This window comes from Mirounga angustirostris, unplaced genomic scaffold (genome assembly GCF_029215605.1).
Source record: "Mirounga angustirostris isolate CCGP_5_RB_7025 unplaced genomic scaffold, mMirAng1.0.hap1 SCAF_17, whole genome shotgun sequence".
NCBI lineage: Eukaryota > Metazoa > Chordata > Mammalia > Carnivora > Phocidae > Mirounga > Mirounga angustirostris.
In genome coordinates this window covers 1,346,145-1,363,444 of record NW_026991725.1, presented here as the reverse complement: position 1 = coordinate 1,363,444, position 17,300 = coordinate 1,346,145, and the positions used below count along the sequence as shown (strand labels likewise).

General features: G+C 43.8%; 2 protein-coding genes across 2 annotated transcripts in view; both read right to left on the bottom strand.

Annotated features, from left to right (window-relative positions):
• The window catches only part of MNT (MAX network transcriptional repressor), a 46,573-nt gene that overhangs the window by 20,344 nt on the left and 8,929 nt on the right, over positions 1 to 17,300 (bottom strand). The gene's annotated exons all lie outside the window — the stretch shown is intronic.
• METTL16 (methyltransferase 16, RNA N6-adenosine) overlaps positions 174 to 17,300 on the bottom strand; it is a 75,952-nt gene continuing 58,825 nt past the window's right edge. The window contains exons 9-10 of the mRNA XM_045889645.3: positions 12,779 to 12,955; positions 174 to 12,644 (exon numbers count right to left, since the gene is read on the bottom strand). Coding sequence (XP_045745601.1) covers positions 12,021 to 12,644; positions 12,779 to 12,955 — 801 coding nt within the window. The 3' untranslated portion in view covers positions 174 to 12,020. The remainder of the gene's footprint in view (positions 12,645 to 12,778; positions 12,956 to 17,300) is intronic.

The window sequence follows — 17,300 nt, the reverse complement described above, 5'->3', positions numbered from 1 at the left end:
AGGTGTATCCCATATGGTATTCATCCAGTCATCAGTGAGGTGGGCTCCTCAGAGCCGGCAGTTTCCACCAAAGTCCTCACCTACTTTCCTCCACTCCCACTGAGGAATGGACTTCTCCTGAACCCTCAGAACAGGTACAGTCAAGTCACGTACTTTCCCCTCTTCCTTGCCTCATATGATCTCACAGCCGGAAGAGCTGAAATTATCTAGTCTAACCTCCCAAGAGAAGCTGTCTTATCCAACGTCACAAAGCTGCTTAGTGTCAGCTGGGATGAGAGCAGCCTGGTTCTCCCTTGACTGCGTTGGATACCCAAACCTGGGAAGTGGGTCCAGAGTCCTTGAAAACCTCACAGAAATGGGTGATGACAGGAGAGAACTTCTCCCTTCTGGCTAAAGACAGGAATATCATTAACTTTGCTTAGTGGTGCCCAATAAACAAACTTAGCAGATGAACGAGAAGGGAAGGAAAGAGAACCAGACTTAGGATCCAGAGGCTAAGACTATCTCAGAGACTCAGGCCACTGAGGAATTAAGAGCTTCTAACTGGGCCTGGGTAGATAGCCATTCCTCACTGCTGCCTATGTCTGGCCTGAAAAGGTGACTGGGGAAAGGGGCAGATTTTTATCCAGGCAACCGCCCTGGGTGTGGACACTGAGTAATAAGGAAAGAAATGCAGTTCGGAAGCAAAAAGGGAGGAGCCACGCACTTTGAGCTTTTCTGAGAAACCAAAGAGGCTAGTTAAACACTGCAGCTAAAGATGGGGGCTATAGGGGACTTGGTAGGAAGAAACTGATCAAAGCAGAAAGGCACGAGGGAAAAGACAAGAACTTCAGCTATTCCTCTTAAAAAAGAGGTGGCTTTATGAGAGAAAATGAATTCAGGTCATTGGCAGTGAGATGGGGCAAGGTTATGAGCAGAGCAAGGTGTAGTCTTGTGAGTCAAGAGCCAACTGGGTCAAGTGGGGGTGGGGGGTGTCCATGACAGGGGAGGCCCCCCAAGGGCAGAGGAGCTGGACTGTAACGCCCCATGGAAAGGACTGAGGTCGACGGTCCCAGCAATCCAAGCTCACACCTAAAAGGCAGGCTGCACAGTCAAGTCTTTAAAACCCAAGAGATCAGCTACCCGTGCTCATAACAGCCCTCTCAGAACAGTAAGGCCCTGAGCAGTGGCTGTCAATGACTGGACTGCCTAGATCCAGGGCTCAGCTCCACACCCACAACTGGACTTCTTTCTAAAGCCCCAGGGCCCACTGGGAAAGTCTCTACTGGACAGTGCTGGGGACAATCAAGGACACTCCAGGAGGCACATACCAGCCCATGCCTCTCCTCCCACTTCCAGGCTGGGGGCTGATAGAGTACATGACCCCACCCCCCTGCCCACAGGAGTACCTTTCCCATCCCAGACACCTCAGATAGCAGTGCTAGAACGTCCCAGTCACTGCTCAGAGAGTTACTCTGTGATGACTAGAAGCATTCGTTAAACACAGTTAGGTTCTTAAATGTCACATCATATACCAACATCAATTCAAATGTTACATATTAAAAATAATGCCAAAAGGAGCCATAAGAAAATACAAGGAAACATTTTTTCTGCTCCAGGAGCAGTGAAGATTTCTACCCATGAAGGCAAACAAAGAAAATATAAAGGCAGATGGGGTGCCTGGGTGGCTTGGTCGGTTAAGCGTCCAACTCTTGATTTCGGCTCAGGTCATGATCTCAGGGTCTTGAGATCAAGTCCCCAGTCGGGAGGGCAGTCGGCTTGGGATTCTCCCTTTCTCCCTCTTCCTCTGCCCACCACCCCTCCCTTGTGCACTTTCTCTCAAAAAAAAAAAAAGTAAAAAATATATAAAAAATGAAAATATAAAGGCAAAGGCATGACAGACTTGATTACATAAACCCTCTACAAGCTCCTGGGTGGCTCAGTCGGTTAGGCGTCTGCCTTTGGCTCAGGTCATGATCCCAGGGTCCTGGAATCAAGCCCTGCATCGGGCTCCCTGCTCAGCGGGAAGCATGCTTCTCCCTCTCCCTCTGCCTGTCGCCCCCCCTGCTTGTGCTCTCTCTCTGCGTCAAATACTTAAAATCTTAAAAAAAAAACCCACAAAAAACAAAAAAACCTCTACAAGCTCCTAACTGTAAAAACAAAATCACCATAAATAAAGGGGAAAGGTAAATGACAAAATGGAGGGAAATATTGGCAAATGTGCTTTTGCAGTTCAATAACAAAAAAAACACTTGTATAGAAAAATGGACATAATTTAAATTTTATAAAATATATGAAATAACATATATAACATAAGTATGTATAAACATATGAAAATGACCTTGCCAATACCATAATAAAATTAAAACACTGGAAATTCTTGTCTATCAATTGATAAAGGACTTTTTAAAAGATTTTAGGGTTTTTTTTTTAAGATTTTTAAAAATTTGACAGAGAGAGCAAGCGAGCACAAATAGTGAGAGCAGGAGAGGGAGAAGCAGACTCCCCCCTTAAGCAGGGAACCCGATGTGGGGCTCAATCCCAGGACCCTGGGATCATGACTTGAGCCAAAGGCAGATGCTTAACCGACTTGAGCCACCCAGGCGCCCTTAAGATTTTATTTCTAAGTAATCTCTACACCCATCGTAGGGCTCAAACCTACAACCCTGAGATCAAGGGTCGCATGTTCTACCAGCATGCCAGGCATCCTAATAGAGGGTTTTTAAAAAAGATTAGCCTTGGGGTGCCTGGGTGGCTCAGTGAGTTGAGCATGTGACTCTTGATTTTGGATCAGGCCATAATCTCAGGGTTGTGAGATCAAGCTCTGCCTCACGCTCAGGCTCAGCGCAGTTTGCTTGAGATTCTCTCTCCCTCTCCCTCTGCCCCTCCCCCAGCTTGTTTATGCTCTCTAAAATAAATAAATAAATAAATAAATAAATAAATAAATAAATAAATAAATAGCTTAAAAAAAAAAGACACTAAAAATTAGCCTTGTAGTGCTATCAAAGCAGTGGTAAAAACTGGCATTAATGGAAATGTAAACTAGCACAACCTTTTTAGTAACCAAATTGGCAATATACACAAAGAACCTTTAAAAAGGTTCCTCTGCTTCAGTAATTTTTTTTTTTTTAAAGATTTTATTTATTTATTTGACAGAGAGAGAGAGACAGCAAGAGGGAACACAAGCAGGGGGAGTGGGAAAGAGAGAAGCAGGCTTCGCGCCGAGCAGGGAGCCCAACGCGGGGCTCGATCCCAGAACCCTGGGACCATGACCTGAGCTGAAGGCAGCCGCTTAACCAACTGAGCCACCCAGGCGCCCCTGCTTCAGTAATTCTTTTTTTTTTTTTTTTAAGATTTTATTTATTTATTTGAGAGAGTATGAGAGAGCACATGAGAGGGGGGAGGGTCAGAGGGCAAAGCAGACTCCCTGCTGAGCAGGGAGCCCGATGTGGGACTCGATCCCGGGACTCCAGGATCATGACCTGAGCCGAAGGCAGTCGCCCAACCAACTGAGCCACCCAGGTGCCCAGCTTCAGTAATTCTTATGTAAGTTTATCCTAAAGCAATAAGAAAACATAGTAAGATTTTCAAGAAACTCTATCCCTAATGTGGGGCTTGAACTCACGACAGGGAGAACAAGAGTCCCATGCTCTACTGACAGAGTCAGTCAGGCGCCCCCCACACACATAAAATTTTTTATACAAAGATATTCACTAAAGCATTATTTACAATAGTGAAAATCAGAAACTAAAATTTCCAGCAAGGTAGTGAAGTAACACTCACAATATGGCATGTAAAGAAAACAGGTTGTTAGCAAACCAAAATATTAGTGGTGGTTGTCTCTGGGCAGTGTGATTACTGGTAATTTTTATTTTTACAAGTTTTCTGACACAGAGATTAGTTTTATAATCAGAAAGTTATCACAATATATTGCTACATGAAAAAGATTATAAAAAGTCATACACAATATGATCCCACATTTGCTATTTAAAAATATATATACATATAAAAATACTAACAAAATATAAAATAACTCCATTTGAATAGTGGAATTATAAATTTTTATCCATTATTTTCTAAATTCTTATAATGAGAATGCATTACCTTTGTAACTATGAAACAAGTTAAAGGGGGAAAAAGTTCTCCTGTGTTCTCTCAGGAAGGGCCTCGTATCTCTTGATCTCAATGTGACATGTTCTTATGGATCTACTTCCCACCCCAGTCCTTCTTCTGAAAGTGCTCCTGTTTCGCCCCCCAACGTGGGTTTTCTTCATCTCCCTCCCCGCCACCACATCTATCTAAATCTCTTTCTGCTACTCAGCTCTGAAGTTCCCCAGAAATGGTTCAGGCGACCCTTCCAGTCCAAATGAGAGATGAGAGCACTAAGGTAGTGGCAGTCTGGGTGGAGAGGCTGGGCTGAATTTGGGAGATATTTCCAACGTGAAAGATTTTAGTTCCTGGTGGTAAAGGAGAGAGAGGAACAGAGATTCCTAATCTGGGCAGCTGGATGGATGGTGATCAAGAATATGGGAGGGAAGCCAGTTTTTTTTTTTTTTAAAGAGTTTATTTATTAGAGAGCGCGCACAAGCATGGGGAGCGGCAGGCAGAGGGAGAAGCAGGCTCCCTGCTGAGCAAGGGGCCCAATGCGGGACTCGATCCCAAGACCCTGGGATCATGACCTGAGCCGAAGGCAGATGCTTAACAGTCTGAGCCACCCAGGCATCCTGGGAGAGAAGCAGGTTTAAACAGTAAGTTGAGTTTGACACTGCCGTGGTCCTGGGGGAGATGTCCAGTAGGTGGTTAGGTATGTGGATGTTAAAAGTTCAGGAAAGGTCTAGATTTGGGAATGATGAATCCACGGGTGAACAAGTCATGGGAGTGGATGCAATCAGCCAGAAGTGCTAGGAGCAAAGAGCAAACAAGGACCCTGGGATGGAATCTTCGGGATTCTCTCCTAAGAGGTGAGAAGGACTCTTTTATAAAAAAGGCAGACAGGCAGGCAGGCATGCAGCAAGCCAACTTGAGTAGGTGAGGTTAGTAAGAGTTAGGGAAGTGGAGGCAGCAAATATTTAAACAGTTCTACCACCTGGTGGTGGAAGAGGTCACAAAACTGATGGTCTACCAGGTTTTTACAGAATACTGAATTAGCTGTCAGGATTTACAATTAAGTAAATTTCTCATAAATCTGGATTTCTGGCTTCTTGCAAAAAAAATTAGAAGATCCAAGAAACACTATTTTTGCATGGCAACAACCAATGGGAATCCCTTTTAGTCAGAATATGAGCTCTATCTCTTCTTGCCTGGCCCCTACTGTAGAGGATGAGGAAATACTTCCCTTTGTGAATGAATCAAGTCCTTATTAGTGCTCATCTAGAGTTCAGAGAAATACAGGCTAGAGTTTGATTCAAAAGCCCCACGTGTGCCCCTGAAGGCAGGAATCCTGGGACAAACACACCTGAATTAAGGATCCTACCCCAGACTGGGAACCCCCCTTTCCCAGCAAGAGACATCCAATCTCTTGAATCACAGAATCTATGGGAGCAGTCCCATGCCTCCTCCGCTGTCCCGGGAGGGGTCTGGCTCCACAGTGCTCTCCGCAGAGCCTTCTCTTTTTGGACAGCAGTAGCCTAAGCTGCCATTTCCCTGGGGGCTAATTGGCTGCTGAAGCCAGCCAAGTCCCCTAGCTGGGAATTTCCTGGCTCTAGTTTCTAGACTTGGGCCACGCTCCCTGAATGGGTCCACCAGATGGCAGGCAGCCTTTTCTTTCCTCTAGACTTACATGAGTTCATTCACCCTACCTGGGGAAGATGACTTGCTGTTTTTTTGACAACTGCGACTTTCTCCAGCAAGATCAAAAAGCACATCAATTCTGTTAAGTGAAATATTTGGAGCTGCCTATTAAAATATTAAAAAAGTAAAACCCTTCTTCCATTATTATACAATTATGTATTATCAAAGAGTCATTACCTAATTATCAGTTATTTTACATTGATTCTGATCCAACATGTGCTTGCACTAGACATTTTATTATGTGGTTCCACTAACTACTTAATTATCTGCACTGCTGCCAAATACAAAATTCTATGAAGATTTGGTAGCATAAATTAAGAACTAATTATAAGCAATTTCATTTATCAAATCTTGCTCATTGATCCCAGGCTTGAAAATAATACTACCTTAAAGTGCTAAATGAAGTGAAGCTGATTGAGAGATGCTTTTTCTCTCTTCCTTGTGCCATGTAATAGAAGTCTCCTTCCCCAGAGGTAGGTCAAATGAGCCTAAAAGCCCATTTCCATTTAAGTGTAGCATTTGTTACAAAATCTTGAGATTTGGTACAAGACCCCAGTCTCAGATTTCTGGACCCAAGTTCAAACCCCATCTCCATGACTTAGCTCTGTGGATAACCTTAGGGCAAGTCACTTAAGCTCTCCGAGCTTCCATTTTTTTTAAAGCTATCACAGAGGGACACCCCACCACTGTGCTGAGTTACTAAATGAGACAATTTATGTAGAAGATGGCCAATCAATTTGGTTCCCCATTTGTCACTCCAGTACATGGAAGCGTGGGGTTTGTTCTTGGTCAAGAAGTGGTACTCTACACCTGCAGTTCCACACTTGAGGTCTTGGCCTTCGGACATGAGTCTATGGGTAGATGTTCTGACCAGAAATGGAAAACTCAAAGAAGAATACAAAGAGATGAGCAAGTTGAGAAGACCGCTCTGCTTATGCACTCTCCAGGTGTCTTAGTACTTCTCACTTCACTGCTGCTACAACTCTGCGAAGCAAGAATCCCTCATCTTTTGTACGAGGAAGCTAAGGCTTAGTGAAACTGACTTACCCTGCGAGTGGAACTGGAACACAAAGGCAGGTCTGAAGATGCAAAGTCTCTTTCCTGCTCTTCATTCTCCTAGAGTGCTGGAGAAGCATCTGGGATTAAATATCCTTTGCCCTCTTGGGAACATCATATACAAGCCAATTCTGCCAAGTCCAGCAGCAGTTTCTGGTCCACTCCTTCTTATCACAGTTTCTTGGCTCACAGCAAGCACCCGTGACCCTCCACTTCCCAAGGGAGAGCCTAGAGTCCCTGATGTTTTTGTTTGGACTGACAGGCAGATAGGCCACACCTCAAAGGGCATTCAGAGGTGCAGGGCCCTCACTCAGTCCCAACACAGCCCCCTGCAGTAAGAGCACAGCCTCCAGAAGGCAGCATTAGCTGTTCTAAAAGGGAGCATTAGCTGTTCCAACCAGTAATTAAAAAAATAAACTGCTGTTTTAGTCATTGGGTGAGTCACAGCAGAGGATCTGAAGGTCTCCACAGAGCAGAATGGGAGCTGTTGGGTATGTGCGTGAGGCCCTGCTGCTAGTGGGCTGAGCCCCACACAGGCCTTTCGAATACTGTCCTGGCACTGCGCCAAGACTTGGTACTGGGGAGCATTCAGAAAGGTTCCAGACAATCCACGCTCTGCTCCAGGAGGCCAAAGCCAATTCAGCCTCAGGAGTAAATGTCTTCTGCATTTCACGGGGGCTAGTGCCCACTCGGCAAACCCAATCTCCTGGCACCAACTTCTTTAAACAAGGTATGTCACGTCCCTTCCCTAGGGGCACCTCCTGGATGGCTGCAAACCTGCTGCACCTTTGAGACTTTCCTTCTCCAAGAGGCTCCTTAGTTTTCCCTCCTCATGTGCAGACAGATCTGTTGGGGGGGCCACCCATCACCTCTCATTCTGTGCCATAACAATAAGGGTAGATGGAACTTTTCCTTTACCCACACAGACCCCAGAGTTAGTAAGATCTATGTTCTACAGAGAAACATCCCTTGTGGGAAACAAGGCCTAGCTCACCAATATAATGTACACAACACAGAGCCAACTGTGCCAACTTCTGAAGTAAACATCATATATGCCAGTCAACCAGATAAACCAAAGGAAGAATTTAAAGACAAAAGAACAATGAAAACAGTTTCTTAGAACTCTCTGTATTAACTCTTCCTGGAACCCAAGACTTCTGGAAAACTCCTGTATAGCCCCCTCCAGTACCTCCATTTTAACTAGATAAAAGTTAATCCAAAAGACTGACCCAACCTGGGTATCTTCTAGAGTAGCAGGATACATGGAAATAAAAGAAAATATTGTCAACTGAGACCATAAAGAAACATAAAAAGGTTAACATACTATGCCCAGATAAAAAGACCATGGGGTGGTGGGTTTTTCCCTCTTTCTACTTCTACTTTTCAAATTTTATTTATGTGAAAATTTACTTGTTTGCATAAAAAATATTATCTGGGTAGCAAATGCATATTTCAAGAAAATACCAAGGACACATTTTATCCATTCCTGCAGTGAAGTGAAGGTGCTTGATCAAAGGGCCAAAGATGCCCCCGTGTGGCTAGAGAGGAAAATGCTGTGGGTTAGGTTAGATGAAGGGCTACCTACTCCCTTCTTTTAAGAGGGCTCGGATTTTCCATAGGCTTTTGCATCTTTTCCACATCTTGCAGTTTTATTACTAGTCAGAGCTTAGACGTTGGTGTGCTCACATCATTTCCATCAAGAGAAGAGAGGTTTCTTTATTTCAAAAATAGATACTAAAATTTTAAGTGACAAACATGAACCCTTCAGATCAGCTGAAATTCCACCATGGTGACACCAACCCTTCTAGGACATGCAGCAGTGCTCTGGTGAAGGAACCAAACTGCCAGAAGCAAAGCAGATTCCAAAGAACAAAGGCAGCTTTGGTACCCCTTGGAGAGTAAGTTCAGCTTCTGCTTCTACTTTAGTTACCAAGAGATCAGAAGCCAATGCCAGGGACCAGAATAGAATTTAAGATAATACCACAAAGATTTAAGTCCATAAAATCCATCAACATGAACTTGACCTCTAGGCACCTAAGGCAAGCATCACTCAACCTTATGATACATTGGTCAATAATCTATTTCTTTCTTTTTTTTTTTTTTAAGATTTTATTTATTTGACAGAGACACAGCGAGAGAAGAAACACAAGCAGGGGGAGTGGGAGAGGGAGAAGCAGGATTCCCGCGGAGCAGGGAGCCCGATGCGGGGCTTGATCCCAGGACCCCGAGATCATGACCTGAACCGAAGGCAGACGCTTAACGACTGAGCCACCCAGGCGCCCCAATAATCTATTTCTAGAAAGAAAAAAATTCCGGGGCGCTTGGGTGGCTTAGTTGGTTAGGTGGCTGCCTTTGGCTCAGGTCATGATCTCAGGGTCCTGGGACCAAGCAAGCTCTGCATCCAGCTCCCTGCTCAGCGGGAAGCCTGCTTCTCCCTGTCTCTGCCGTTCCCCCTGCTTGTGGTCTCTGTCAAATAAATAAATAAAATCTTAAAAAAAGAAAAAAGAAAAAAAATTCCTTTTTCCCTTATACCAGAGTGTATGCTACCACACATCACGCAATTATAAAATATATGCATAATTAAAAAAATTTCTGGATGTCTTTTAAAAATGTCTCCAATGTTCTCTCGTTAGACAGAAATAAACTTTCTTCTCAGAGAAGAAAACGAAGACATCCAAGTGCAAAGAAGGCACTCACAGCTCTAGTTGGAAGCTTCAAGCCTCATCATTCAGTTTTTAAATTCTAAGAGCGTGAGCTCACCACCTATAAAACCTCCTCCAGGACACTGAGCCTTAAACCTGGAGCACTGAAACACATAGAGAAGCAAGATGCATCTTCTGCGCCTCCAGTCACACAGAGCACTTTCCGGGCAGCCCTCAGTACCAGACTTAAATGAAAGTTAGTACTGTGCCTGAAATGCATTTTGAACAGGCAGGGAATGTATGTAAATACACTATTGTTCTAACACAGAAAAATACAAGACATTAAACGAAGAGAAGTGTAATATAAAATTAAATACACAGCATGAGTACAAAGTTAAGCCCACACCCTTGCGCACCCAGATCATCTACAGAGAGAGACTAGAAGGAAACACTAAAATACAATAATGGTCATAAGACTGCGACAAGGGATGATTCTGTTGCTGTTTTCTACTCTTTTTCCAAATCTTTAATGAGCACATGCTACTCTGTGTGACCCTAGGTACTGGTTTTCTCATCCTGTCAGAGATTCTTCTCTCTGAAGGGGTGGGGGGAGGGGGTGTTCACAGAGCTTTCTGAAATGATTCAGGAGGTTTATGGATTCTCTAGAGGTCCTTGGACTTCTAGTGAAGAACACTAGTTAGTATGTTCTTTTTTTTTTTAATTTTTTATTTATTTGAGAGAGAGAGCATGGGGGGGGGGTCAGAGGGAGAAGCAGACTCCTCGCCAAGCAAGGAGCCCGATGCGGGACTCGATCCTGGGACTCCAGGATCATGACCTGAGCCGAAGGCAGTCGCTTAACCAACTGAGCCACCCAGGCGCCCTAGTTAGTATGTTCTATTGGGCAGCTCTGTCTTTACTGACAGAGGGAAGTACAATATAGTCCTATTTTTAGTTCTTTTATCTCTGCTGAGGGCTGGGTCTAGGTGCTGCCAAGACAGGCCAATTTCATCAGTTTTCTGCCCTAACCAATAGCCACCTTTCAAAAGCATGGCTTAACTACTTAGCCCCAGTCTTCTCTGAGGATAAGAAGGGGCTCTGGCACTGTACTCAAAGAGTTCAGTCTAGACACAGCCTTAGGACCACTGGTATAAAATCAAACGCAAGGTGTGAAAGTTAAGCACAGCAGAGGGACTGAGACACCAAGAGAACAACAAAAAAAGAGACCCCCTTTCCAGAGGTATTCTTGCTGAGCCCTGAGACATTCCAATGAGAAACATGTTTTAAGAACATGGTCACCCTGGCCTCAGAATTTCCAGTGCGCACAGGTAAGCACCGAAGAGATTACAAGGGAACCCACAAAAAGCAATATATGATCAGCTACAACTTCTCTGCCAATAGATGAGACTTTCTTAGGCAACCTACTGCTCATAACTATCTTGCTCCATTTCTTATTTCTATCATCAGTCATTTATCCATTCAGATCTATGGAAATATTCCCCCGAATCCCAGGATTCAAACGGGATTGACAGATTTCAATTCTGCATATTCTTATATTAAAAATAAAACAAAGCTCCACTTCAAATGTCAAAAGAAAAAAAATTATAGGGCGCCTAGGTGGCTCAGTTGGTTAAGCGACTGCCTTCGGCTCAGGTCATGATCCTGGAGTCCCTGGATTGAGTCCCACATCGGGCTCCTTGCTCGGCGGGGAGTCTGCTTCTCCCTCTAATCCTCCCCCCTCTCATGTGCTCTCTCTTATTCTCTCAAATAAATAAAATCTTTAAAAAAAAAAAAGAAAAAGAAAAAATACACATCAGTAAAACCACTACAAAACCGTACTTTCAAACAGGGGAGGTAGGGGTATGGCTTCATTCTGTTGTGTCTCAGTCACATCTGGTGGGAGTTTGGCTTACCTAATTCTGTTTTCTGAAATAAGCACCATCAAAACAGACATGAATCAGGAATGTGACGCTTCCAGGCGCCCTCCCAGGTCAGCCCTTCTTCCTGGCATTACTAAGCTTTCTCTCCCTGACTCTCCCACCACCTACCATTAGGCCAGTTCCTTCCTCAGGACTGACGCAAGGGTAACCAATCCTATGTACCCAGAGAAGTCTTGCAGGTGACTCTGGAATTGGGCACAGGGCCTATCTCTCCGATGTACTGCCTCCATTCAGAGAACGAGAAAGCCACCCCTCCTCAAGAAGCAACTAGGGATGACCGAGCAGGATGCTCTGTAGTTCCGACCCAGACCAGACTCCAAAAACAATCCTTTCGGCCTCAGCCTAAAGCTAAGGTGGTCAGCTTAAGTCAGGTTTAAATCCCTCCTGGGTTTACGGATAGCTTTTTGTTGATGCTGGGAACAACTTTTCCTTATGAACTACCATACTAATGCCCAATAACTTTAAAGGGGTGGGAGTGGGGAGTGTTTTAAAATAGATTTGTTTATTTTATTTTAAAGATAATTGCACATAATGTTATCAGTGGGCCTATGGTGGAATGCCTCTTGCCACCCCAAAGCAGGCTACTTTATAGAAACTTTCCCAACTGTGCAAGAAGTTAACTAGCAACAAGCCTGAAAATTTGGTTACGTATATAGGTACAAAGCTGGTTCATCAAATCCCTGTTCTGGCCCTCAACCCAATGCATTTCAACTAAAGCATCATCCTCCTCCTTCTTCACATTTATCAAACACTTGAATAGGTAATGTCCAGCCACTCCTTGGAGATGGCTCCCCTTTTCAGACACTGGACTGCTGAACTGCTCAGAAGCCTCTCGGTCCTGGGCTCCATTGCTAGAGCCTTTACAACTCTCCAAAACCTCCATCCCTCCCTTTTCCTCATTCCTTTCATCCTCCATGGGTTCTGGGTTTTCTTCCTGGGAAAGGAGATCCTGGTTTGAGCAATGGCCCTCAACAGTGGCAGACTCGCCTTCCTGTGAAGCAGGCCCACATGGGACACTCTCCCCGGGGCCCTGGGCCAAATCTTGGCTACTGCCAGACTCTTTGGGGGTGGACTTTTTCTCCTCCAAGGCTTGGATGACATCCTCAGGAGCTCGGGGAACTTCTCTCAATTGTCTCACTCGTTCTCTTTTCTTTCTCCTTAAATGAATCCAGGAGTTTTCTATTGCTGTTAGAAAAAGGCTAACTTCTTCCTTTCCACAGGGAACTCGCTTATGCTGGACCTATTGGAGGAAAAACAGAATTTTAGAGGAAATCACTTTTCTCCTCTCAAAACTCCTTTAAAAAAAAACAAAAACGAGGAGGAAGGAAAAAAGAGATTGTTGTAAGTACTTCTTCAATGTGCTTAACCAGGTACCTTCAGGTCGGTGAGGATTTTTTCAATCCATGCTGTCACAACTACTATGCCTTCCACTGTCTCAGAGCCCAGGGACGATGATGCTTTAAGGGACAATTCTTTCATCACAGACTCCAACACTACGAATGTAATGGGTTTCCTTGACTTCTCTAATTTTCTTCGCTTACTGGGTGGTGACTGAAAGAAAAAGAAGGCATGGGGGAAGAAGGGAAAGTAATCCAAATAATCAAATCCCATGCATTACAATGAACTCAACTAGGGACATTTCCATGACTTCTACTACCAAATGCAGAGCACTAAAAACAAAAAGGCCTTTGCACATTTACTTTCAATACTTAAAACAACTCTGCCAAATAGATTTATCACCTCCTCATTTTATAGAAAGGAAAACTAAGATACAAAGATATGTAACCATATCAGGGTCACATAGTTAGTAATTTGCAAAGTTAGAATTGAACCCCAAACCCAGGTTCTTTGCCATAGGCTATCGGTATATAACACCCTCCAATTACTAAATGTTCTTCATCTATGTGTTGTGCCCAACACACACCTGTACAATTATTTATTTCATGGCAACTCAAGGGCGCTGGGAGCACTGTGTTCTCTTCTTTAAAGAACTGCATGGTTTAGGGGCACTTGGGTGTCTCACTCGGTTGAGCATCTGCCTTTGGCTTGGGTCGTGATCCCGGGGGTCCTGGGATCAAGCCGCAAGTCCAAGTCAGGCTCCCTGCTCAGCGGGGAGTCTGCTTCTCTCTCTCCCTCTGCCCCTCCCCCGCTTATGCTCTCTTTCTCAAATAAATAAATAAAATCTTAAAAAAAAAAAAAACTGCATGGTTTAAAATCTCCTATATGTAGTCTAAGTTGATACTTGCTGAGGCTTGAAGGAAAGCAGCTGTTAGCCACAGCCTGTGAGATCACATGCGAGGAATGACCAGGGCCACTAGGGTCACATGGGCAGAGAAGGAGGCCTGCTGAATCTTGGCTAACGTGAGGACCAAGCCAACAGTTAGCTGAGCACTGCCTCTGCTGGAAGAGGAGACACCAGTAGTGACAAGAAGAATGGATTTAAAAGCCAGTTCCACATCATTCAAGACTGTCGTCTTCCGATTTCAAGCTTAGGAAGTGCATTATACTCTACCCACTAGAGGGACTCAAGTTCCATTTTAAAAACTAAATGACATTGCTGTATTTAAAACTTATTTCTATAAAGGTAAAAATTTACTAAATTTTTTTTTAAGATTTTACGTATTTATTTGAGAGAGAGAGAGACACAGCGAGAGAGGGAACACAAGCAGGGGGAGTGGGAGAGGGAGAAGCAGGCTTCCCGCCGAGCAGGGAGACCGATGTGGGGCTCGATCCCAGGACCCTGGGACCATGACCTGAGCCGAAGGCAGACGCTTAACGACTGAGCCACCAAGGCACCCCAAAATTTACTAAATTTTTTTAATGACTCTTAGCTAAGACCAGGTATATTATGAACACTTTGTTTTAAGAGACAGATCTGTACCTGTCAGCAAAATTTATCAAAACTTTAAAAAATGAAGATAATTCTAAAGGTTAGGGTCAAAATGAGCAGGTAAGGATTATAAGGAGAAGGCTCATAAAGAGAAAACACCTTAACAGCTTTGAAGACCCTCCCGCAAGCAGCAGCCCCTCAGTGCTGGTGTAGCTAACCACAACCCCACCGGAGACACACACAGACACATGCGAACACACACAGTCAGGTCCACTTACTGCAAGGCCTTGTACAAACTAACCAACAACTCCACATCTCATAAATACACAACAAAACAGGCAGTTTTTTCTATGCTAGAAAACTTCTAGATCTGGGCACCTGGGTGGCTCAGTTGGTTAAGCGACTGCCTTCAGCTCAGGTCATGATCTCGGAGTCCTGGGATCGAGTCCCGTATCGGGCTCCCGGCTCGGCGGGGAGCCTGCTTCTCCCTTTGACCCTATCCCCTCTCATGCTGTTTCTCTCTCTCTCAAATAAATAAATAAAATCTAAAAAAAAAAAAAAACAAAAAAAAAAACTTCTAGATCATATTTCTAAGAAATAATCTATATTCTCCCTTTATACCAGATATTAATTAAAAAAAATAAAAATAAAAAAAGGAAATTAAAGAACACTAGAAAACAAGCTTAGGAGAAAAGGACCAGGGGTGCCTGGGTGGCTCAGTCAGTTAAGCTTCTGCCTTTGGTTTGGGTCATGATCCCAAGGTCCTGGGATCCAGCCCCCCTCACTGCTACTCAGCGGGGAGTCTGCTTTTCCCTCTCCCTCTGCCCTTCCCCACCCACTTGTGAGCTCTCCTGCACGCTCTTCTCTGTCAAATAAATAAATAAAATCTTTAAAAAAAAAAAAAAAAAGAAATAAAAGAAAAAGAAAAAGAAAAGGACCAAAAACAAGGGTATGTATATGACTAAGAACTTGTTCTTGGGGAGCCTGGGTGGCTCAGTCGTTAAGCGTCTGCCTTCAGCTCAGGTAATGATCCCGGGATCCTGGGATTGAGCCCTGCGTCGGGTTCCCTGCTCAGCAGGAAGCCTGCTTCTCCCTCTCCCACTCCCCTTGCTTGTGTTCCTGCTCTCGCTATCTCTCTCTCTCTCTCTCTCTCTCTCTCTCTCTGTTAAATAAATAAATAAATAATCTTAAAAAAAAAAAAAGAACTTGTTCTTGAAAAATGAATTGTGGACTCGAGGCTCTGAGTCTGAACTTGTTCAATTAACGTTTCAGACAAGATGAGAGAAATTCATATTGATATTAACACAGAAGTATTGTTATTACTCAATCACCCAACATAAGAAAGATAACTCCTACAGTCTACTGAGAGTCTAGTACTTTTCACTAAGGAGCTTAAGCTGGGGAGGAAGAAAGTTAGTGGTGTATAGGAGGGGGATGGGGGACAAGAACCAGATTCCCCAATATCCAAGGCTGTTTACTATGGACAGGTAACAGGATCATCCCTGACAGCCCACTCAGCACACCAAAGGTCACTGACAAATATGGCTAAAAGGACAGCACCTCATATCTTTTCTGACAGAGATGGTAATCACTTGTGCTTAAATTCCAACAAGCATAGTGAAGATGTTGCTATTTCTCAATTTGTCATGCTAGGGCTGGCCTACAATATTCTTTCTCCAAAAAAAAGAAAGGATTCATTATCATTTCTAGAACTTAAAGGAAAGAAATGCATCCTCACCAAACCTAGTAAGAGCTCTATCATGGATCCACTTTCCAAGTTCTGAGGGCGTCAGAAATAACAAAATAGGCAATTTATTACCCTATTACCCCAGGATGAAAATGAAAACTTCTGTATCTCAAACACAGCTCCTTTACCTGGCACGTGGCCCCAGTTTTTCATATGTAATGGACAACTGATAAATCTGGTACTTCTGAATATTTTCAGTGAATTGCTTTAAAGATTTCATTTATTTATTTGAGAGAGAGATGGAGGGAGTGCATGTGCATGCACATGCAGGGAGAGGGGCAGAGGGAGAGAATCTCAAGCACACTCCCTGCTGAGCTCAGAGTCAGTTGGGCTCCATCCCATGACCCTGAGCCAAAATCAAGAGTCGGACATTCAACCGACTGAGCCACCCAGGCACCCCTTTAGTGAATTGCTTTAATACACACGTACATATACATAGGACTGTTTCAGTTTTATTCTATTATAGAAACTAGGCACTCAAGAGACAGATAATTCATAATCTAGAAATTCTCAGTTTTTATTTTTTTATTGTATTTTTTAAAAATGGATTTTATTTATTTGTCAGAGAGAGAGAGAAAGGAGAGAGCACAATCAGGGCGAGTGGCAGGCAGAGGGAGAAGCAGGCTCCTTGCTCAGCATGCGGGACTCGATCCAAGGACCCTGGGATCATGACCTGATCCAAAGGCAGACGCTTAAATGACTAAGTCACGCGTCCTGAGATTCTCAGTTTGTAAACATTTTTAAAAAGATTTACCCATTTATTTGAGAGAGACAGAATGCACACAAGAGCAGGGGGAGGGGCAGAGGGAAAGGAGGAAGAGGGAGAGAGAAGCAGACTCCCTGCTGAGTGTGGAGCCCCAACACGGGGCTTGATCCCACAACCCTGAGATCATGACTTGAGCCGAAATCAAGAGTCAAACGCTTAACCCAATGAGCCACCCAGGCGGCCCCTAGAAATTCTCAAAGTTTTTAAATGACTGAGGTTTATCCTAAGCTTGGCTTACAGCAATCATTCCTTTCCTCCTCGTGTTTGTACTGAAATTTCTTAGTAGGCAGGGCCAGACTAAAATACAGAGGTAGGCCTTGAGAAATTAATATTTAAATTCAACCCCACAGGTCTCTAGTAACAGGTAATTTTATACCCTGCCTCAACACTAGTATAGAAACTGTCTGTTTTCTCCCAATTGAGATAAACTTATTTGCAAATATGCTTATGATCTCAAACTACAAATATTTTATATTTTTTTAAAGATTTTATTTATTTGAGAGAGTGAGAGAGAGAGCAAGAGCAGGGTGAAGGTCAGAGGGAGAAGCAGACT